The sequence below is a fragment of the Mycteria americana genome, chromosome 6, assembly GCF_035582795.1.
Source record: "Mycteria americana isolate JAX WOST 10 ecotype Jacksonville Zoo and Gardens chromosome 6, USCA_MyAme_1.0, whole genome shotgun sequence".
NCBI lineage: Eukaryota > Metazoa > Chordata > Aves > Ciconiiformes > Ciconiidae > Mycteria > Mycteria americana.
In genome coordinates, this window is record NC_134370.1 from 58,553,997 (window position 1) to 58,576,987 (window position 22,991).

Genomic DNA, 22,991 nt, shown 5'->3' on the forward strand with positions numbered 1-22,991 from the left:
TGAAATTCTGCACCAAATACATGACTCGGGGCTGTCCATTTTATACATGGGGGAAGGATATAAAGTTAATGGAACAGAGAAGAAAATGGTTTTTTTTAAGCAGAGGAAGAACATTCCCCACAATTTTTATATAAATAATGAGAATATTTATTTGCATGTTTGTTTTTGCATCACACAAGCAAAACCTATTCTATTATGAAGCACAAAGAATGATAGCTCTGTATCTATGAAGCATGAGAGAATATACCCTGCTTTGGCTCATAGATAACATGATTGCTGACCTTTGCAGTAGAACACAGGGAAAAGCCCATGGTTTAATATGCATTATTTATCTTTATTAATGCAGAAGTAAATTGGGGCTCTTCTACACAGGCTCTTTACTATATTAATGCCTTAGACAGCGCTCTGGCATTAACTACAGTGGAAGACCATGTGAAAAACTTCAGGTAAGATTTCCAGTGAACAGTAGAATGGCTTGGCTTATTCAGAATAAGTACGTCACCCAATTAAATACAACCTCTTTTTTCCTCCTAACAGACCCCAGTGCATAGCATTAACAGGAGCTCCTATGATCAGGCCTGCTCTGCTAGACATCACACATACTTTCACAAAGAACAACGGGCTGTGCATCTGTTGTGAAGTGTACACGGTAAGGTCAACTCATATAAATCCGAAAATTCAGCACCAGTGGGTGCTGCAGATCTCCATTACACATTCCACTCTCACTCGGCACACAATGTTCCCATTGGTGCTGACGGGCGTCTGTGCAGACCATGAAAGAGATACGCACTGAGAATGAATTTTGTCATAAGTCTTGACAAGAAAGCTATCGGCTGATACAGAGCCTGCTGGTAAATGCCTCATTGAGATGCATTTCAGAGTTCATAGTAGATGGAGCAAAAAATGGTTTGAAAAAATAAAGCATTACAAGGAAAGATTTTTTTTTTTAAATTGACACAGCAAGGCTTAAAAACACAAACAAACAAACCCCCAACTTGAAGGATTATAGTGCAAGAGTCAAACTACCTAGGCTATTTTCAGCTTTGTCACTGATTTGCAGTGTTGGGGGTTGGCAAGTAATTCAGCTCTCTTTGCAGTGGTTTCTCCAAAACTGTAACAATGCTAATTTTGAGGATAAACGTGCTCTTCTGAGATCTAAAGAGAGGACCAAAGTATATTTCTAGTTATAAATATACAGGAAATGATGTATCTTAAAGGATGAAGATCTAGTCTCTCATTAGGACAGAACAAAAATAGATAGGTTTGTAGTGCAGAGGAGAAAATGTATTTTAAATATTACAATGACCTTTTAATTTTGAGAGGAAAAAAACCCAGCTCATGACACGAAATGGGGCTGCAGAATCTAACTAATAGAGTCGGTCCAGGCAAGATAATTTATTCCTCTACAGGAGCATAGGAATAATTCATTTGATGCTGCCACATTGCAGAAAGGGAGTACAGAAGATCTACGTGCAATTCTTCCCAAAGCAAATGAATCTATAAAGAGTGAATGGTCCTAACTCTTCTCTACTGTAATTATTGTTAGCTTTCCCACTGCATTCAGTAAGCATAGAATCAATCCCAACAAGATCCTGACACTATGTAGCTTCCTAAAGTTGAGTTTCAGCAAGTTTTCTTAATTCTTAGGCATGTTTCTCTAATATTAGTACTTTCTGTGGAGAACTGAAATTTTCTTCCTGTCTACACAAAAAACTAAGTCTATTTTGCTAGTATAAGCTTTTTCATTGTTTTTTTAATGTTGGCTTGAACAGTCTGAGTTTCTAGTAAAAAGGGCTATTCTGCTTTTACTCCCTGCCTTCACGTAAAATATTTTTGCAAGGTTAGTCTTCACTCAGTCTACAAATTCACCGGACTCTTTGTACAATTGCACAAACATTAACACTGATAGGGAGGAGGAGTAGGGAAGGACACAGATAGGCTGTCATCTGATAGAAGGGTGGGACTGTCCCCTTGGCCAGCAGAAACATATTGTGCAAGCCAGTTGTGAAACTATCCTCAGGTACCCTCCTTAGAGAGACTGGGAAGAAGGGTAAGACTTTTTTTGCTCCTCTCCTTACCCACAAGGGAACGTCAACCTTATTGTTCAACTTGCTATTCTCAGCTCTTCACACTACTCTTCCAACAGTCAGGATCAAGCTCTTCTTAAGTTACACCCATTAAATCTAAACAAACTCCAGTACATTTACTGTCACCAAAGAATGTAGCATGATCTCATTAAAGGAAGATCACATGGACTCTCTCATCCTTTCCCTTGTACTTCCCAAATAGCCATAAGGAGTTCAGAAACATACATGAGGGACAACACCTGAGTGAGCATCAACCCAGCCTACTTTTGATCAGGTCAAAACTCACTTTTTTTTATATATATATATATATATAATCTGTGTCATGTTTTTATCTGTGCCTTTTTCATTAGAATTATATAAAAATTAGAATAATATATTATTATAGAATAGACATAATCTAATGAAATTATATTCTAATGAAATATTATGTCTATTCTGTAATAATACATTATTCTAATTTTTATATAATTCTAATGAAAAAGGCACAGATAAAAACATGACATATGAAACCTGCCAGGTCATTTCACAGCTTCTTTCTCAATGCTATTTTCTGGTTTTTAGATGGAACTAGCTGGAAAGTATATTTGGAAGCCCTTGCCTCCTTTTCTAGCAGCCAATGCCAATTCACTAAAGTAAATGTACTGCAGTTATTTCTACGTCTACATAAATGTATAGTACATCACATTTTCTTCCAGGAAGGCAAAAAAAAAGTTTCAGTAAGGCTGAAAAGTTTTGGAAGAAGGACACTTTGGGTTTACATTCAAAATCACCTTTTAGAAATTGATTTTGAATTAAGTGATCCTTCCCATACATTTCATTTTGGAGAGAATTTCTTTCAGTTCAGGTTTATACACTGTTCTTGAATGGGAAATAAGTTTTGAGCTTACTTTATTGGCTAGGGACAAAAAAATCTGAGTCTCCCTCAGCTCTATTTCAACCAGTTTCCCAGCTTACCAGAAGAAGCTACCATATACTAACTTACTTTAAATGCAAAAGATTTAAATATGAATTTTGAAATACAATCTCCTGAGCATGAGTTTACCAAGCCTTCCTAGTTTTATATTATAAGAAACTTCTACCGATTTCTGTAGTTATCTGTTCCATTGGAACCAAAATTGCAACTTGCTAACAACCTCAAAAACATTACAGATTTTAAAAAGCACGAAGGAATGTGTTCTGCACAAAAATGAAACTCTGCAGCAAACTAAAGTTCAAAACTATCTGTTTATAACAAACCAAGCTGGTACCACTTCCCGAGTTAGGCACACAGAAATACTCACTGGATTCCACGTGCTTCCAAGCCAGCTCCATCCTTCTGGCACGTCTCATTATTGCTTCTGTCTCTGATGTTGCTGGACACACTCCCACAGTTTACAATTCTGCTCTTCTATTCTGCCTTGGAAAGCAAAGACTACCTGTCCAGCCCGGTAACACTTTTAGTGTTGGTTTTGGTTTTACCAGTATCTGAGACTCATGAGCGTCCCTCTGAGTTTCATCTTCACTGCAGATGATCTGGACTACTGATTCAGCTTCCTAAAGACAACATGAAAGGGAATAAACAAAACCTAGCAAACCTTAAACTCAACTTAAGAGCACAGATTTTTAAAATCAATTAAATTCAGGTACATGCTTCCCAAACTTATCTCAAATCTTTCTAAAGGCCTTGATTGCAAACTTGATGCCTTCCTTGGGCCTAATCTTTTGGGGACCAGCCCATTCTCTGCTGCCCAGTCAGTGTATCATGTCCTGTGACTTGGATATGCACATGGATTTTGTCTCATTAAATTACCAGATGACCACTGGAAGAACCTGGTAACAAAGGCATTTGCATCTTTAAATGTATGGCAACAACCCTTTTCTCTTACTATTAGTAGATAGGATCTTAACCATGTATATTTAGATCTGCTAAGACTTGTTTACGTAGGCAAGTCAGGGAGGGACTTTATTCACTCCGAGATGCTTCATCATACCTTAGCTATGTTTCTAAGATGTTACAATCCATAGTAGTCCTTCTTTCTGTCAGAATCACTATATTTAAGTAGCATTAACAGCCTCAGCCCTCTCGAACAGAATGTGAATTATGTTAGCAGCACAGTTCTTTTCAAAGGGCTGAATCTCTGTGGACCCTTTTTGGAAATCTATTTTTCTGACTCTCTCCATTCACTCCCACAGCGGACCAGGTAACTCCTTCAAAATCACTGTGTGATGTATAATACAAAGCCTTCTCAATAATATTTTATTGTATCATGCAGGGACCACGCAAGCTGTGTGTTAAGGAGATGAACAGTGGCATGGCAAAAAAGCAGGCCTGGCTCACAAAGAACAAAAGAAAAGCCTTTTATGCAGCAGTGGCAGCTGACAGCTTCAGAGATGGAGTCAAAAGCCTACTTCAAGTAAGCTTTTTGTTTACAGAACACACAGAAGAGTTTTACATCAAAGCATCCCTTTATGTAAAGCATTACTGTTTACTTGTTAAGAAGTCCTATGTATATATGGATAATGTTATAAACAGAAAGGACATTCTGGGGTACATGTATTTATATTACAGGTTATTTCATAAAGAGAACTAGTTCTGGGCTATGAATTAAGAGACAAGGCAGACTGATTCTCTCATAAGTGAACAAGACACTATTATAAAAAAAGAGAGGCATCTACAGGGCAACATATGAATGTCTATGCAGCCAACACTTGATACACTTCAATTCTATTGTTGGGTATTATGCAGTATATTAAATATCTGAGAACATTTTTGCATTCATTGAAAACTGAAAGTGTGTAATATACATTTTCTGCAAACAGAGAGAAGGCCATCTAAATAAAAGAGTCTGCAATATTTTTCTATTACTCTCAGAATACAGCAGATCATTTCCAACACTCCATTTAAAATGGCCTTAACGAAAGCACAGAGGCACTGTTTTAATATTTTTCATCTTCCTGTCTCTCTCTCATATATGAATATTTAAACATACAGGTACTGAGGCAAAACGTAGAGAAAATTCCCATCCTTTGCACAAAATACACTGCTGAAAAGACATCAGTACAAACTGAGACAGTAGGGAATTGACTAAAATACTCTGGGTAACAGTCACCCACTGAGCCTACCAGTGTACAAAGAGCCTACCAGTGCTCTTTGTACACTTGCTGAATGGACAGTACAATTGAGCAAGATGAAATATTATTAATAAAGATCCCTTTGTTCTATCAAAGTGTCACAAGGACACTTCATCTTGGGTTTATACATTGTCTCAGTAGGAGATCCTTCTGATGTTTTTGAGAACTGTTACAGTCTGATGATGTCTTCCTTTCCATTACTACTTAAACACTATTGCCAAAGTTAACTACTGGACCACAAATAATTCCCTTCCAGCAAACAGAAGGATAACCATACCATCATTATTGTAACCTAAGGACATCTGCATTGCTTTGCCAACCAATTATTCATTTCAATGTAAATAGTGCAGATGTATCAGTGCTACTCAAAAAAACCCACCAAGGTTCCAACAGTTATCTATTTTCTTTTTGCTAGTAGTAAAAACTGGCAAGTGTAACAGCTTGACAAGCGGGTGTATTTGTGGGTCTCCTCCTGAAGGTTCCCAAGACATTGAGTACTTAGATTTCTATAAAAATTACATTAGCTGAATCTAGATCTGACAACCCTTACTTGTTCAGGTTTTAGCATCCAGTCTTAGTTTTGCAGGCAATCTAATATCTTGACAAACCATTTGTTATTCCTGTTTATAAACTGTAATTTTATCTATCAAGCATGCTCAGCTAATTTTGCATAATCTTTTTGAAAAAATACAGCAAACAGAACGGCAACAGTTTCTAAGTTCATGGCAAAAAAATTATTCTTAAGAGGATATGCCTTCTCTGCATATCTGAGGTGTTTTAAGAGACTTCAGACCCAGTTCATCTATTGCGTATTCCAAATCTGATAAAAGCTTTATGCTATTATGTTAGAATGAGCATACAAACAGTGCTTAAACTCTCTCTTGATTCCAAGTTATTGAACCATTTTAATGAGAGCATGTCAGAAGAAATGCAAATGAATGCTAATTTAGCAAAACTACATTTCTGTCATCTAAAATCATTTATAGTTGGAATGATTTAGAGCTAATCTTTCTGCATGGGTATGAGCATGAAGGACATTCATGAAATGCAATCTAGTTGTAAGTGTCTCCAGAACATTACTTCAGTTATCTTTTGCCATTACTTTTCATTTACAGTAAAAGCATGTGTGTGTACCTTCTTAAGCAGTGTTTTAATATTGTTAGGCCTCAGGCTTGGGTAGAATGAAACCAAATACCTTGGTGATTGGATTTAAGAAGGACTGGAGGAATGCCACTGCCATGCAAGTTGAAAACTATGTGGGCGTTATACAGTAAGTCACAGTTCAGCATCTCCTTTTCTACTCCTCTTAGACTAGATTAATATAGCATTTCCATACAGAATTTGACATGTAGAAACAACATAAGAAAACACCTACAAATCTGGGTTCACACATGCTAGCTCTGCAACAGAAGTTTCTGCCCATTAAAAAAAGGCTCCTTGGCTTCACACACCTAGCAAGATCTGCTTAGCAAACATCTGGCACTGTCAGAGCTGATGTGGCTTGACAATGCTGCATAAAGAAGCTGCGCTGCTGTCAGCAGTGCTTTTGCAGAACTGTATTTTCCCATTTTCAGTGTGCAGGAGCTCAGAGAAAAACAACCCTAATGTACATACTTAGGGAATAAGAGAACATCATGGAATTCTTCTTTTAAGCCTAGGAGACAGAGGAAGAGCCTTGCTTCAATCCTCATGTGTGCCTAAGGCTCAGCAGCTCTGTGGGTTGGGATTTAGCCAGGAAACAGTCATTTAGAAACAGGCTTCTCAGATTCTTGCTCAAAATTCACTTGTAAAGCTGAAGCGAGTTAAAGAACAACAAAATCCACCCCAGTTCTGTTATTTCCTTAGAGAAGGCAGAAAAAAGTTACCCAATGGCAACCTCGTTCCTAAAAAGTGTTGTCAGAAAGACCCATTTCAGGAATAGCCTATCTGTTCCCATGCCCAGTGATACCCTTTTTTTAAATGAGGAAAGAAATTTGATAGTACTTAATATTGGGCAATTCCTTCTGCAATTTTACCTACAGCAGCCTAGTACATGGCAGTAACACCTTCCTGTGAGCATTAACACTTTTACTGATCTGCTGAAAGTAGCTTTCCTCATCAACATACATGATGTGAAAGGATATTTATTCTTCTTTTCCTTTCTTTCTTTCAGTGATGCCTTTGATTTTGAGCTCGGCATGATTATCATCAGAATTAGCCAAGGATTTGATATATCTCAGGTCCTCCAGGTTCAAGGTATGTGGTGACTCAATAGCTGAATATGTATGCTGGTTACATGCTCAGCACAAGAAGGAATCTGACCAATACTTAGAGTCACCATCTAGTTTCTAGAATAGTTTCTACACCCATAACTTTTACAGTTCCTCCTTGCTTCTGCAGTTTCAATCCTGCCCAAAACCCTGCTGAAGCACTGGCAGTGACAGAAGGAGGCCAAGCCTCACACATTAAGGGGCTCTGCACACCAGAGAACTCGACTCCCAAAGCACTGCCAGCACAGGCACAGACTAAAGCAGTAAAATCATGCAATGCCACAGCAACCAGTCACTCTGCGGCATGCTTCCTTCCTGCTCTTGGCACATCTTCCTCCCTCTGCCTACCTGACATCTCTGGGACTGGTGGGAATCAGGAAGCTGCACTTTTGGTACCATCTCTGTGGAACGCTGGCGCCCAGAAAGTTCCAACCCATGCAAAAATCTGGAACCCACAGGAAAATCAGTTGTCCTCTTCATCTTTTTGTTCATTCTTCCTTAGGTTAGCAGTGCATATCTCAGGGGTAAAGGGAAAACCTCCCACCGTACCACAACTGTTCAGGGAGACATGCCATCTGGGTGGAAAAGGTAGAGGGAGACAGAGCACACAGGCAGCTGCACCTAAACGAACAGCTTTCAAGAGCCACATACCATGGTGGCCTTCGTTTTTCCTTTTCCTCTTTAGGACACAGAGGTCCTCCTGGTTCCTCAGGTACCCTGGGGAGGCAACAACTCCATATAAAAACCCCATCAGAACAATTATCTAGGTTTTCAGTACGATAATTTTCCCACTTCTCTTAAGTTTGTCCACTTGAGCAGACAGACACAGCCTAAACCCGGACATTACTCCTAGCGTCCCTTGTCCTCCCACCAGAGAAATCTTTTGTGTTATAAAAGAATTGGGTAAAGCCCACGGACGAGGGACGTAGCAGGCGTAAGAAGCACGGCGACTCTTTGCTGCCGCCTGCTGCCAATCCGCCTCCAGCGTCTCCCCTTTCCCAGGGACACACAGACCGCGCTCAGCGCTGCTGGGCAGAACACCCAGAAAGGACATCAGTACCTTAGCTAATTAAAACCGAAATTAGCTCCCCATTAAAGAGGACGGATTCTAGGATGAGGCGATCCTCAGAAGCAAATCCCCTCTCAGAATGAGAAGGCGCCAGAGACTCCTTCCCATCGACAAGGGTAGATGAATATTCACCCAGCAGACTCCCTAGCAGCTTGATGTGCATGGAGAGCTACAGGGCAAAACTACGGGGACTTAAGAAAGAATGCGAAGCTAATCATGCTCTTTTTCTCGCCCTTGTTGATACCTCGAAGAGATCTGCCTCTTTAAGCCTGCTTGCTGTAAGTCAGAAACTGACTGCTCAGAAGATACAGTCATTAGAACACCAGTGAAATTACAGCAAATACCAACTTGCATTCTTACAACCTAGCAAATGTTCTCCAAGTGTTAAGACACAAGGAATCAGAAAGAATTAGGAACACGGCGGGGGGGAAACTCCAAATATGCAGAAATGTTTTGAAGCAGATACAAAGTCTCCGGGGGGAGGGGAGGGTGGGGGCTGGAAGAGATCATTGTATTCTATTATACTTGCTACAGCATTCTGTTTAATAAACTGAAATTTTAGGTTTGAGCAACCATTAAGTTAGTGACTGTCATGTCTAATAATCAGAAGTACATGGCTGTCATAGGTTCTAAAGTAAAAGAAATTATATTCTTATCTGTTGGCAACTGAGAGTGCCAACAGAGCTAATAATGTCTAGCTAGTGAGGGTTTGGGTTTGTTTTTTTTTAAACACAATGTCTTAAATGTATTTACCTCACTCTTAGTCCACGTATTACTCAAATAGAAGTTTTCCTTATGAAAAAAGCTTTCTGCAGGCAAATGCCTGTATCATATTAATTACTACCTCACCATAATATATTCCACAATAACACGTGGTACCTTTTTCTCAGCAAAAGTCTAATATTGCTAAGATGAAATTGTTCTTTTATATTACTGAATTTACAGAATTGGTTAGCTAAATCTTACATCATTGCAGCAAATGCTGAAAAAATTAAAGCATTACAAGTATTTCAGCATAGAAACTGATTGCATATTCAAGAGCTTTACATATTTCTGAGAATTTTAAAGTCCAAAGCCATGTGACCTTGTCCTAGGGACCCAAGGGCTAGAACTCAATACATCAGCTTTCTCCCTTTGGGAAAACAGCTTTCCTAATGCATTTTCAAGATCTTGGGGAAAGAAACCAACCAACCAAATCCACAAACATAACTCAATAAATAGTATCTCATGTAACTATAAAATACAGCAATACTAATTTGATCTGGAAGAGGAAATCTGAGAGCAGCTGAGTAGCACTTTAGTACACACCACTGCTGTAGGCATGGGCACCCTAAACTAGGGCTTCCAGAGATGAATTCAGCTTCTTCCTCCCTATTGGTTTGCAAGGAAAAAGCATTTTTAAAAGAGTTTTTCCTCCCAGCAGCTTTACATTGTGTACAAAGTACCACAACAGCAGTTAAATCACTGCCATTATTTCAGTAAGTGACTTAATTTAAAATAGAAAGTGATGTGTTACCAGTTCCCTTACTTTTCCCAATATACAGAGGAATTAGAGAAGCTGGAGCAGGAGAGATTGGCACTGGAAGCTACCATTAAAGAAAGTGATTTTGAAGAAGGAAAAAGTGGCATCTGTGGATTCTTCAGAAAAGCCAGCACGCTCAATATCTCAAAACATGAAACAAAAAAGGGTAAGTTCCAAAATGACAACTTCTCCCCGACCCTTCAACACATCACATTTTCACCAATATGCAAACTGGACTTTGACTCCAAGGCCAAAACCCCTGAGCCACACAGAAGCCCCTGGAACAGGGCTGACGCTGTGCAAACCTTCCTTGGTGGCCACAGCCTTGTAAGGCAGAATAGAGTGAGGGTCCTCGGCTGGTAGGACACGCTACCTCGTACAATACAAATAATTCCAGCCCCCCTCCCCCATTTGCTAAATGAGCTTCTCAGCTCAGTTTATGTTGAATTCTATTTGTCAAAAATAGCATGTTTATTAAAGTTTGAGGAATACAGAACAAGTTGGGTTTTGTTTTGTTGTTTTTTTTAATAGGGTGTTTTCAGTTTTTAAACAGAGACCTTTTCTTCTCCTCTTTAAAGAAAGCAGGAACATATGCACAATATTCAGGGAACAAGCAATCTCACTTTACTCAACATACACACACAGAGTACCCAGCTGAAAAAGAGGTAAAAATAGCACTACTGCTGTATATTCTAAGCATAATTTCATAAAAATGCACAAATGAAGGTGGTAAAAGTACTGAAAGTAAATATACAGCATGCTGTCAAGTAACTAATTAACACATAACTTGTATGTATAGGTGATGAAATCAAAATTACATTTCAGATATAGTAAAATTATACAGAAATACAGACAGAATTAAAGGTCTCATTTCACAATTGCTAGGCTGTAATGATAATGACCCACCTGAAGCCATGCTTGTACGCAGACAAGTATTTTCAGAATTTTCACCTGCAGAGACTATTACATCTGGCTGTGCATGCAACTCCCACAGGTATCAAGAAGATCTACAGACTGAAAACATAAAATGTCATTATTCTTTACTTGGCAGACTTCAGTTCATTTTGCAGGCTTCAGTAGAAGGTATTTTTATAACAAATACCACAAGAATGTGCACCCCTGTTTCAACTACCCTTTTCGATTTAGTTCAGAAAGGCATAAAGGAAATACATATTACACACTTTGGCTCTATAGAGGAGATAGATGATGTTAATAAATATCCCTGCCTCTCCGTTTTGCTTATACATTCATCCTCCCCAGAGTTGCTGCATCTTCCAGCATAGATGCTACAACTGTAGAGGAAAGCCAGTAACTGCTTTAGAACTATCCTGTCCACACTCTAGAAATACAGGAAAACCAAACAAAGCATTTTCAGAACCTAGCAGATCAGAGTAAAACCTCTAAAGAAGCCTGTCTGCTCCATTTAAAATACTGCTCTGACACAGTCTCTTTGAAATCATTGAAAGAGAAGCAGTAATAAAGCTACAGGCTTCAAAAGATGGAATGAGAGAAGATATTGTTAGTACATAGGCAAGACTGTACCTTTTAAAGCCAGCCAAACAAACAGCAAGAATCAAAGTTTATTTTCAATTAACAACAACCTTCTCAAGCATAGGGAAGTTGCCATATATGCTTGTTTTCTGCCTTCCACTCTCAGCTTCACCTGTGCTCTCACTGTACCCTGTTAGCTCTCCTTGTCCACCATTACTGTGCATTTCAGGGAGCCCTGTATTTTACAAGACAGCTGAGCTTGTACATGATGCAAAATGATGCCATTTACTTCTAAAATCTGTCAGATATTTCCCAATTGCTTTTTAAGGCCCCAGTGAATTTTAGGTTAACTAAAAATATCCGGAGAACAAATAATCAGATAACCCTTTTCAAGATGTTATAATCTAGTGACAAAGTATTACACAAGCTTTGGTTCATTTTCCTGAAGCTTTCTCTCCACTTGGCTCCCTAAAGCTACTCGTTGCCTCACTTGTCAGAAGTCCTCCCACATTTTTTCTTTCTCATTACAGAGAGCACCATTAACACAATACAGTCAATGCATGTGGGTGAATTCAATCAGAAGCTACTAGAAGCCAGCACTCAATTTAAAAAGAAGCAAGGAAAAGGTACAATTGACATTTGGTGGCTGTTCGATGATGGAGGTAAGGGATTCGAGTAAGAACCACAGGGAGAGAGATTTCTGTGTTACCAAATATAAAAACCAACTTGGAAACTTGCGCAAAACTGTTTTCTTTTAAGATTACATAGTCAATTTTATGTCTGGCTTAAATGTTTTAAGATTAATTTATGTCCAACACTGCCAAAGTGAAGGATGGAATTTTTACCACACAATGCACTAATTTGATCTTCCTGCAATTTTATATGTTCTTCCAGGTCTAACAATCCTAATTCCTTACATTCTAACTATCAGGAAGAAGTGGAAAAATTGCAAATTAAGGATCTTCACTGGAGGAAAAGTCAATAGGATTGAAGAAGAAAAACTAGTGTAAATATAGTTATATTTGTCTCACTTTAAAGAGTTTGAATTGATGCTGAATATAATGCATATACAGCAGGAAGCTGGGAATTTCTCAGCACAACTCATTTGTTGTACTGTGGGCAGCAGGAAAAAAATGATGTACTTGATAGAAAGGTGTTGAGCTTATGGCATAGCCCTCAAGGCTCAGTGTAAATGGTGATTACCAAAGGAAACTCACATCCAGCAATTCTTCCCATTAATAGCTCATATTCCCTTCTCTAAGAAGAGCGATCTGCACTCTGTAATGAGAATATAATTACTTTTATGGGATTTACATGAGATTGTCCAGTTAACAGTAAGTGAAATTGCACATGCAGCTTTTCATATGCAAATACCATAGCCAGATAGCTCACATAAATGTGATTAACTGTAAAATGGTAAAATGTAAAGAAGTTAAAGAGCAAGTTAATCAACTTTAAGACCAAGTTGATTTGACTGGGCTTTTTAAAAAAGTCTAAATTTCATAATCATAATTTGCCTTCAAGCAAATGAAAGGTACTAATATAAACTTATTTTCATCATCACTATATATTGGACCTTTCCTTCCAAGGCACTTTACACACTAGAGGCACAGCCATTTCACCACCAGTGGAAGCAGGCCAATTTGGGATGGAAGTCAGGAACTGCTTAACAAAGAGCAGCAGCACCATGTAGCGAGTTAAAAATAACATATCCAACCAAAACTCCAGTGGAAAACAAGTGAGATGGATGCAAGGACAGGAGTTAGAATTTAGCCAGCATCACTAGGATTACGACACAGTGCCTCCAAAAGACAGCTGCCACAGGGATGCTCCCTTAAGCTTTTGCTTTCACATAAAGCAAACTTTACTCTACTGCAGTTCTGTCAGTTGTAAGGATTACCCTAAAGTTAACATACTTCTGTAGAAGAGATTCACAAGTGTTTGTACAAACTATTCTTATCATTGGGTAAAAAAAGCCTTACAGCTGCTCAAGGGCATGCAGGGAAGTGTTCTCTGCTCCCTGTCCAGCATCTGCCCAACCTTGGCTGTTCAGGACCACAACCGGCTCCTGGATCTAGGCACTCAAGTCACCAAATTTCTTCGGGAGGAAGTAGGATATTTTGACATCAAATGGGATTTGTCAAAACATGACAGATCTTCACAGAGGCAGTTCTGGCACCAGTATACACTGCTTGTCCTACAAAAGCCAGAGTGAACAGCATGGTCAGTACAGTTGACAATGACCTAGTTTGACTCCAAGAAAACAGTATGTGTATGTCTTTCTACCTAAACACTAGCTTTCCTCAACAGCATATTCTACCCACCACACACAGAAGTCTTCAAAGAGACAAATCCAGAGGCCAGGTGGCTATTCCATTCCCTAGGTAGATCTAATACAACAATATCCAAGTACAATTTCATCCATTGTATTTCCAATTCAGAAATTAAATTTATCTGGACTTTTGCTAACATGTAATTCCCCAAATATTAAAATCTTTCCACAGAAATTGAGACTTTGCCCTTTTTGGTGTTCAAATCAAGGATTGCCCCAAGGGACATCACGATTTATATAAGCAGTATGTTCTTATTATATAAAAAAAAACAAGTAAATTCTCAGGTCATAAGCAAATACATATTTCTATCATGGTTTGCTCCTAGGAACTTTCTGATCTTTTCAAATTCCAAAGGTTACATACCAAAAAAAAAAAAAGAAAAAGAGGGGGTAAAAAAATAAGATACAAATTCCCAACCATGCTTCAACCAAAGGCAAAACTGACCTAATTAAAACTCTCTAACCTCAGCACAAACACACACAAAGCCATAAACTATTCCTCCTGCCAACTGGGGCAGAAAAGCAAAGTATTTTCCTTTATGAAAATATGTAAAGACAACATGTGAGTAGATCAATATAAATTCATAAATGAAAAAGATACTTCTTTAAGTATTGCACATCGACCTTCTGGACCAAATTTTCACCAACACATACACTACCAGTGTTGTACATACACCATGCACAGAATTCAGATAATAATATAATAACAGAAGCCTTCTCTAAGTATTGGACAATTCTGTCCTACGGTATTTTGAATATTTTTCCTTTATAATTCAAGCCTTTGCAAATACTTAAAGTACCATTTTTTCCCAAAATGTAAACACCCTTCCCTCTGTCTGCTATTCATTTCCATTTTTTGTGATTTTCATCGATCATCACTTAAATGAATTATACTACAGCAATCACATCAATCCAGTTCTGTAATTGGAAACTGAAACACTAAAGCATTTAAAGTAATTTGTCATATAGTTAAAGATAATGAGACAACTGTGTTTGATATCTTAACTCATTTATGAGTGCTCTTTGATGCAAGGCACTCAGACATATAGTGATAAAATGTTCTCTCTTGTTTTCAGGATGGCTTCACTTCTAAGCAAATTCAGAATAAAATTCGCTGATATTAATATCATTTGTGATATCAATATAAAGCCCAACAAAGAGAGGTAAGAAACATTACCAAAATCCATTATTTAGCAGCAGGCCTTTATCAGGAGCTTGTTTCTTTTATGTTGAGCAGTAAAAAAAAAAACCAACACACACCACAAAGAATAACACTGTCATTTTATTGCAATCATTTTCCAAGTACCTAGAGCAGGAAAAAGAAAAGAACCTTTTAGCAATCACAACTCAGAGGGTCAAAACTATAGGCAGCCTTTTTCTTTATGTTGTAATTATAAGACAATTTTAATAAAGACTAACTAGACACTGTACTTATGAACCACTAAATTTAACAGGCATTTTATGATGGCTTTTCATACCTACTTACATTGCAATAGACTTCACTTCATTGTATTATTCAGTCAGTCACAGTTCTCTTGTAAACTCACAATCTCTGCCAACTCAGCCTTCTGGGTTTTACCATGAATTCATAAACTTAACATTTTTCTGGCCAAACATAAGCATACTTCTCCTTTCCCATGAGGACAGTATTATAATACTCCCCTAGCACTCAAATATAATGAAGGTTCAACGTTTTTAAAAATTAACTTATGTACAGAGTTAATGCTCTTAGGCAGAGGTTAGGAAGTTGGTAAAATAGTGCTCAGGAAGCTACACCTCCAACTGTATCAGCTAAAAAAAAATTCTTCAAGTCCTTGCTTTCTAAAACATATCTCTGTAGAAATCACCTATTTCTTCTGCTTTATGTAGACAAAAGTATATAGCAGGTTGCTCAGGGAATAACTGAATCTTAATCCACAATATTGCTCTTGGTCTTAAAGATCCTCTGAAAATGTTCTCACCTTGCTATGCTCTCTTCCATCCCATCCCTTAACTCCCCTCTTGATAGGTCCATAGCTATTTCATAGTCAAAGGGCTCCTCTTCTCCACCCAAAGCCTTTCCTCTGAGTTGAAGTGCAATCTCAGGTTGGTCTCTTAATCCTTTTGTGTACCGTTTCTCCACACACACATAAGTTTGCAAAAACAATATTAGATTCACCAGTGTAGAACAGTGCATTGGAGATTTTGACTTAGGAAATGCAATTAAAGAATATAAAGATTTTATTACTAGGTACCTAAAGTCACTTATTAGTGCCTCTTGATCTCTCAGTTAATATTTTTTAATTATATGAAGAACTGTGCAGAATACTTCTCATTTTTCCAGTACTATGCAGTGATTTTACATAAATAAAAGCTATCAAAAAGAACACGTATCTGGCGTTAACGTAAAAATCAAACACACTTGCTGCATCAGCGCTATCTGAACAGAACAAGTGAATATTGTGCCAGACACTTGCTAGACCACTGTATCTCTCTCCCAGCTGGCATCCCATTTACTTCACTAATAATAAGAGGATTATCAGTATTTTACATACTGAAACAGACACTAAAGATGTTGACAAGCTCTCTGGCAACTTAGCAACAGCAACATTAAATTCTGCATGTCACAGCCTTTAAGCCATCTCTTGACTTCCTGGCCATATAGCAAAGTCCAACCTGTGCCCAGCCTCCCATTTCACTTCACAGTGAGGCCTGGCAGCATAAAGTGCTCGTAGAAACACACTTACATTAATATTAAAGAAACTCCCTGAGGTCTCTGTGAGATGATAGAAACTTTCAACAAAGCGGCAAGCAGGGAAGTGCAGAAGGATGCAGAAGTGCTTCTCCAGATGATGACAGTCAAAAGCTTCAAGAAACAAATTTAAATTTAGAGAGAAAATCTGTGGAAAAGTTGCGAAATGAACGCAAATCTGAGCCCCCATATAGCAAAAAACCTACAGCATTTCCTTCAGCCCCTTGCTACAGGAGATTTATATCACCTGTTTCCCCACTGTATTAAAACTGTAACAGTAAAACTGTAACAGTCAGGTGATTGCTCCAGTTAATGCTAAAACAATAAGAAAAGCTCAGTATTTATGAGGAGACCCATATTCATTGTTAACATTATTAACCAATATACTGCAGTTTGGAGTTACTGTAGAACTCATTTCAGTATTTTTGCTAAAACCAGGAAAATGCAGAAAATTCTCTGCAACTGTAGTAGGCCAAACTCAGTGTTTAATTATCCTCAAATAACCCCAACATATTGAAGTGGCACAGATACAACTTGCAGCACAACGTAGCAAAGAGTAGGTAAAGCTTTTGCATGTTTTTCAGCTACAATTATAGGCAGCGGGGCCTGCCATACACAACGTCTGTGAAATAAGTTAGTGAGTTCGTACCCTGCAGCAAGGCCTCCTTTGTAATTCCTGTTTCAGCTGGAAATTCTTTGAAGAGATGATTGAGCCATATCGCCTCCACGAAAGCTGCAAAGATATAACAACTGCTGAGAAATTAAAGAGAGAGACTCCATGGAAAATTACAGATGCAGAGCTAGAAGCATTTAAGGAGAAGGTAAAGCCTTGCCTACCTTTTTACATCTGTACCTTTTCTTACACTCCAGATGTCTGAAGCGATTAGTAAGAAAATGTGAAATACCAGATACGGAATTAGAAACATGACATGTACAAACCTGTATTTGATATTTACAAATTGGATTTATATTGTAAACACTGCAGAGGTGTCTTATGGTTGCATTATTCAGCACTCTGTAAGACCTTGGCATGTTTACCCAGTATTTTCCAGGCTGATGAGAGGCTCTGCCCACATCAGAGCCAGCCAGATGAAAACCACCTCTGAACCAGAAGCCACACAGTACTGCGCTGAGCCTGAGCTAGTAAGATCTGCTGAGAGGTTTATTAAATGGCTCCACTGTTTTAGCTTGAACCTCTGAAAGAGTGCAGTTCCAAACATTCACCACTTTGGGATATTTAGAACTGAATCCAGACCCTACAACTGGCTCTAGGAATTTTTCCAAAGGCAAGATTTAACACGGATTCTTACCTCAATGGCAGAGTGAAGACTAAACCTGCCTACAACACAGGAGCTCTCCCACAGTTCAGAAGCACTGTAAGGCGATGTTGGCTGATCCAATGGGTGAATTAGAGCCTGGGCTGCTCTTTAATTTTGTTGGAACATACCTTTTTAGCAATGAACCACCAGGCTTCATCAGGCCCGTGCTGAAAGGATACTGCAAACTCTTCCACCCTTAAGAGACAAGTTCTCCTGTAACTCAGAGAGAATTAATCTAGCAATTTTGTTTATGGTTCCTATTGGATTAACCTGAGTGCACCGAGAGTTTAGTTATCTCCACTTTATGGTGCTGGTAACTTCCTCAGTGGAGCAAGGACTGTGAGTCTGAGCTCAGAGCCACTAGAGGTCACAGCCTGACATATTAACATAAGCTGAAATCAATGGTGATTTAAGATAACACACTATACTACCAACTGCAGCAGCTGGGAAACAGACTGACTGCTCACTGTATTTCCCTTTTCATAGATTTGATAACCAGCATAAAGTTATGGTAGTCAGCTGTGGGCAGAAAATTTTTGAAGTGCTCTCAGCATAAATCATCAAAACTTGGGAGTCAGAGCCCTTAGAACATCTCAGTATAAAACACAAAAGGAATATAATCCCAGATATACACACTTGTGTGCAGAACCAGCGAGGATACAACCAGAAAAAAACAAACATGGTTAAGCTTGGTCTTGTCTAGGTCACTAAGGAACCAGGAAAAAACCCCATAGGTTGAAAGCAGTCAGCAGTATGAAAATGCCAAATCTCTCTATAAAATAAGAACAGCAACAAAAAGTTTAGCTTACACACCCGGAAAGACATGCCCCTTATCTTCAGAAGTAAGGCAGTTCTGGGAAATTTATGGAGGACATTAGAACACATTTAAAATTCAAGAGAGAAAAACCTGGCAGCACAAATAAAGGGTGATATTATAGGATGATTCTCATGAGATAACAACTGGCTAAATTATGAGGGTTCTTACTTATATAATGTGTAAAAGATCAGCAAAATTTCTGTAAAAAAGGAAAAATTAAGGTCTGAATAGAGAAAAAACAGCTTTTTACCTTCTCCAGGGAAAAAGAGAATAATTTAAGACCAGTTAAGATACATCCATCTCCCATGCTGCAATCTCCCTGTACACAAACCTGCCCTGGTCTCTTGTTCCCTATGACTTGTGTTAAGGTATAAAAACTTCGAGGGCCTGAGCCTGACCATAAAGTAATCTTGGCTGAATCTCAAAGTAACAGCCATTTATGCAATTTGTAAAAGTCCATACAAATACACAATACATAAAGCAGCTAAGTCTTACTCCAGACTCCTGGTCTTTTGTTTAAGAGATGAATTTCTGGCAAGGTGCTCATTTACACACTGACATTCAGCCCTACCGGCATAGCAGCTGGACACTTAGGAAACAGATGAATTAATATATTAACCCCCATCAAACAATAGCACAAAAGAGTCTCTGCACAGTTCCCAAACAGCTATACTCCACAGCCAAAGAAATACTTAAAAACTGTGTCTGAGCCAGCTCCGGTACCGTGTCAGTACAAAAATAATCTCTATCCCCAGGAAATCTTACAGTGAACAACGCTGGCCCCCAGGTAATTATACTAATCAAGCAGCACCTCTTAGCCTCCTATTTTGCCATCTCCATCACTCTGGACCACAGAGCAGACTGGGCTTTCAGTGCTGCCAAAGCAACAGCAGAAAACGTTGTGGGCAATGGGTAGTGTAGAAGTCCATAAGGCACCAGAACTGAGGATCACTGACCTAACTGATTTTTTTTCTTTCCCCCTGTTTTGTTTTAATCAGAGTTACCGCCAAGTACGTCTGAATGAACTCTTACAAGAGCATTCGAGGGCAGCTAACCTCATTGTCCTGTGAGTTGCAAGATTTTGGTTCTAACTTAGAGAATAATCTAATGTGTAAAGGGATTCTGGACTAGAGCAACAGAAACACTTGTGTTAATTCACTGAGGCCAAAAATAATCTTTTAAGTACCTTTTGAAGGACTTCCATCTGGACTGATGGTTCTCTGGGACTACATTGAATATGAATCTTTCCTAGTAGTTCTTCATAGCTTAAAACAAAGCTCTACTCATGAAAGAGCGTCAAATATGTAATCTTCACATCCAAATCTACATGTTGAGTGTTACACCTGCTTACTCACCTGCAGAAAATACACATTTTCCTTTCTTATCCCCCCAACTCAAAGTTAGAGAAAGGATTCTTTTGGTTTGCACACAATAAATGGAGTCGTTAGCCAAGATCTACTTGGAACTATCTGAAATTGAATAAGGATCTTCATCTTGAGTGCGCTCAACAGGCATGTGCAGGCCAAACAGGGGATCAGGCCCAGCCAGCATAGGTTCGTGAAGGGCAGGTCCTGCTTGACCAACCTGATCTCCTTCTACAACCAGATGACCCACCTAGTGGATGAGGGAAAGGCTGTAGGTGTTATCTACCTGGACTTTAGTAAAGCCTTTGACACTGTCTCCCACAGCATTCTCCTAGAGAAGCTGGCAGCTCATGGCTTAGGCGGGCGTACTCTTTGCTGGGTAAAAACCTGGCTGAATGGCCGAGCCCAGAGAGTTGTGGTGAACGGAGTTAAATCCAGTTGGTGGCTGGTCACAAGCGGTGTTCCCCAGGGCTGTTTTGGGGCCAGTCTTGTTCAATATCTTTATCTATGTTCTGGATGAGGGCATTGAGTGCGCCCTCAGTAAGTCTGCAGACGACACCAAGTTGTGCGGGAGTGTTGATCTGCTCAAGGGTAGGAGGGCTCTGGAGAGGGATCTGGACAGGTTGGGTTGATGGGCCAAGATCAATTGTATGAGGTTTAACAAGGCCAAGTGCTGGGTCCTGCACTTGGGCCACAACAACCCCATGCAACACTACAGGCTTGGGGAAGAGTGGCTGGAAAGCTGCCTGGAGGAAAAGGACCTGGGGGTGTTGGTTGACAGCCAGCTGAACATGAGCCAGCAGTGTGCCCAGGTGGCCAAGAAAGCCAAAAGCATCCTGGCTTGTATCAAAAATAGTGTGGCCAGCAGGACTAGGGAAGTGATCGTGCCCCTGTACTCGGCACTGCTGAGGCCGCACCTCGAATACTGTGTTCAGTTTTGGGCCCCTCACTACAAGAGAGACATTGAGGTGCTGGAGTGTGTCCAGAGAAGGGCAACGAAGGTGGTGAAGGGTCTGGAGCACAAGTCTTATGAGGAGCAGCTGAGGGAACTGGGGTTGTTTAGCCTGGAGAAAAGGAGGCTCAGGGGAGACCTTATTGCTCTCTACAACTACCTGAAAGGAGGTTGTAGAGAGGTAGGAGTCGGTCTCTTCTCCCAGGTAACTAGCGACAGGATGAGAGGAAATGGCCTCAAACTGCATCAGGGGAGGTTTAGATTGGGTATTAGGAAAAATTTCTTTACTGAAAGGGTGCTCAAGCATTGGAACAGGCTGCCCAGAGAGGTGGTGGAGTCACCATCCCTGGAAGAGTTCAAAAAACATGTAGACATGGCACTTTGGGACATGGTTTAGTAGGCATGGAGGTGTTGGGTTGACGGTTGGACTAGGTGATCTTAGAAGTCTTTTGCAACCTTAATGATTCTATGATTCTAAGGATGATGCAATTGCCTAAAGAAAAAGAGACCATCAATAAAATTACCAAAAAAAGCCATTTTCAGAATCAAATTTTAGTTCTAGTAGATAAACCTCTTTAGCTCTATTAATTCAGTCTCCAAAAAAAGGGGTGATCAGGTAATGTTTACCATAAATTGACCCATACTTTAAAACTCCCATCTTGCAGTAATTACAGATCAGAAAATAAGCTGATGGACTGCAAAACCGTGCATGTACTGTATTCTTATCCTTTTTTAAAATCATATTATGTGTGGGTTTTATGAGCCCAAAAATGCTTCTTTACCAGTTTAAGTGTCCAGCACAACTAGCCATGTTAACAATACTAACCAGGTGGGCAAGAGTTTGCAAGATTAAGGCCTAATGGTAGCTTTGTAAGATTAAAACAATCATGTAGTCTAATTATGAACATTCAGAGCTGTATATGAGCAGTTGATGTTTTCTACTTAATATTTAGTGAGATGCATGTTATCAGGGCTACCTCCGTCTTCATAATGTTAATTTTAGTTTTCTCTCTGTCTAAACAGGAGCCTCCCAGTGGCAAGAAAAGGAGTAGTGTCTGATTACCTGTATATGGCTTGGCTAGAAATTCTCTCCAAGAACCTTCCTCCAATCTTAATGGTCAGGGGCAACCACAAAAATGTACTGACTTTCTATTCTTAGAAAAACATCAGTGCCTAGAATATCCCTTGCTTGATTCCAACACCTATGTTTCTAATGGCAGTGATTTATTAAAGACACACTTATCTAATACAGATCTAAAACTTAACTAATTGACAGAAAGCTTTTTTCAAAAATCTGAAGCAACACAGTGAAGAATTAGACACACACACACAAAAAAAAAGTAAATGGTCCCTGCTGGTGTTATACTCCAGCACAGGCAACAGAAGGAAAATCTACCTATCTCTCTCTCTCAAGACAGCAAATATTTTGAACACACAAAGAAGACATTACAATAATTTTATAAGGTATTGAAAATGCTTTGGATATTTATCCTAAAAAGCCAAAATTAACCACTACATTACAAAAAGTATTAAATCTATAAATAAATACTTCTTTCAAATTGCACTATCATAGTTCCTAATAGACACACAGGAAGATTACAATCAAATGCACCAAGTTGGGAGAGAGACGAAAACTTGTATGGTATCCCTCAGGTCAAAGTCATAAACTGATATAATGCAAGTAGAATACCTGCAATGCTGTTTAATTATAATATTGCCAAATTAAGACCTATGCCTAGTTCTGCTAATTTATAGTAATTCAAATGCTTCTAATTAACTGACAAACAAAAACGTTACATATATAAAAATACAGACTCTATATGACAAGACTTGATAATGAACTTTCAAGCTCTGACATGGAATGGAATGTATGATTGCAATAATTAAATGTGGTAAGTAAATTTCACAAAGAAATTGGTGAAATACTAAATATTCTGACAATTTTTG

The 22,991-nt window shown here is 38.9% G+C and overlaps 1 protein-coding gene and 1 long non-coding RNA gene across 3 annotated transcripts in view; one reads left to right on the forward strand and one right to left on the reverse strand.

Annotated features, from left to right (window-relative positions):
• SLC12A1 (solute carrier family 12 member 1) overlaps positions 1-22,203 on the forward strand; it is a 49,055-nt gene extending 26,852 nt beyond the window's left edge. For both annotated transcript variants that reach the window (XM_075506073.1, XM_075506074.1), the window contains exons 15-26: positions 347-446; positions 538-649; positions 4,340-4,480; positions 6,362-6,468; positions 7,351-7,433; positions 10,061-10,204; positions 12,060-12,191; positions 12,424-12,535; positions 14,938-15,024; positions 17,278-17,413; positions 19,727-19,794; positions 22,068-22,203. In XM_075506073.1, the coding sequence (XP_075362188.1) occupies positions 347-446; positions 538-649; positions 4,340-4,480; positions 6,362-6,468; positions 7,351-7,433; positions 10,061-10,204; positions 12,060-12,191; positions 12,424-12,535; positions 14,938-15,024; positions 17,278-17,413; positions 19,727-19,794; positions 22,068-22,203 (1,358 nt within the window). The remainder of the gene's footprint in view (positions 1-346; positions 447-537; positions 650-4,339; positions 4,481-6,361; positions 6,469-7,350; positions 7,434-10,060; positions 10,205-12,059; positions 12,192-12,423; positions 12,536-14,937; positions 15,025-17,277; positions 17,414-19,726; positions 19,795-22,067) is intronic.
• Positions 15,110-20,403, reverse strand: LOC142411710 (uncharacterized). Its single transcript, XR_012776243.1, has 3 exons — positions 17,242-20,403; positions 16,588-16,706; positions 15,110-15,167 (listed from the first exon to the last, which is right to left on the reverse strand). It is a non-coding gene; the product is annotated as an uncharacterized LOC142411710 (long non-coding RNA).
• Positions 22,204-22,991: the final 788 nt, after the last annotated feature.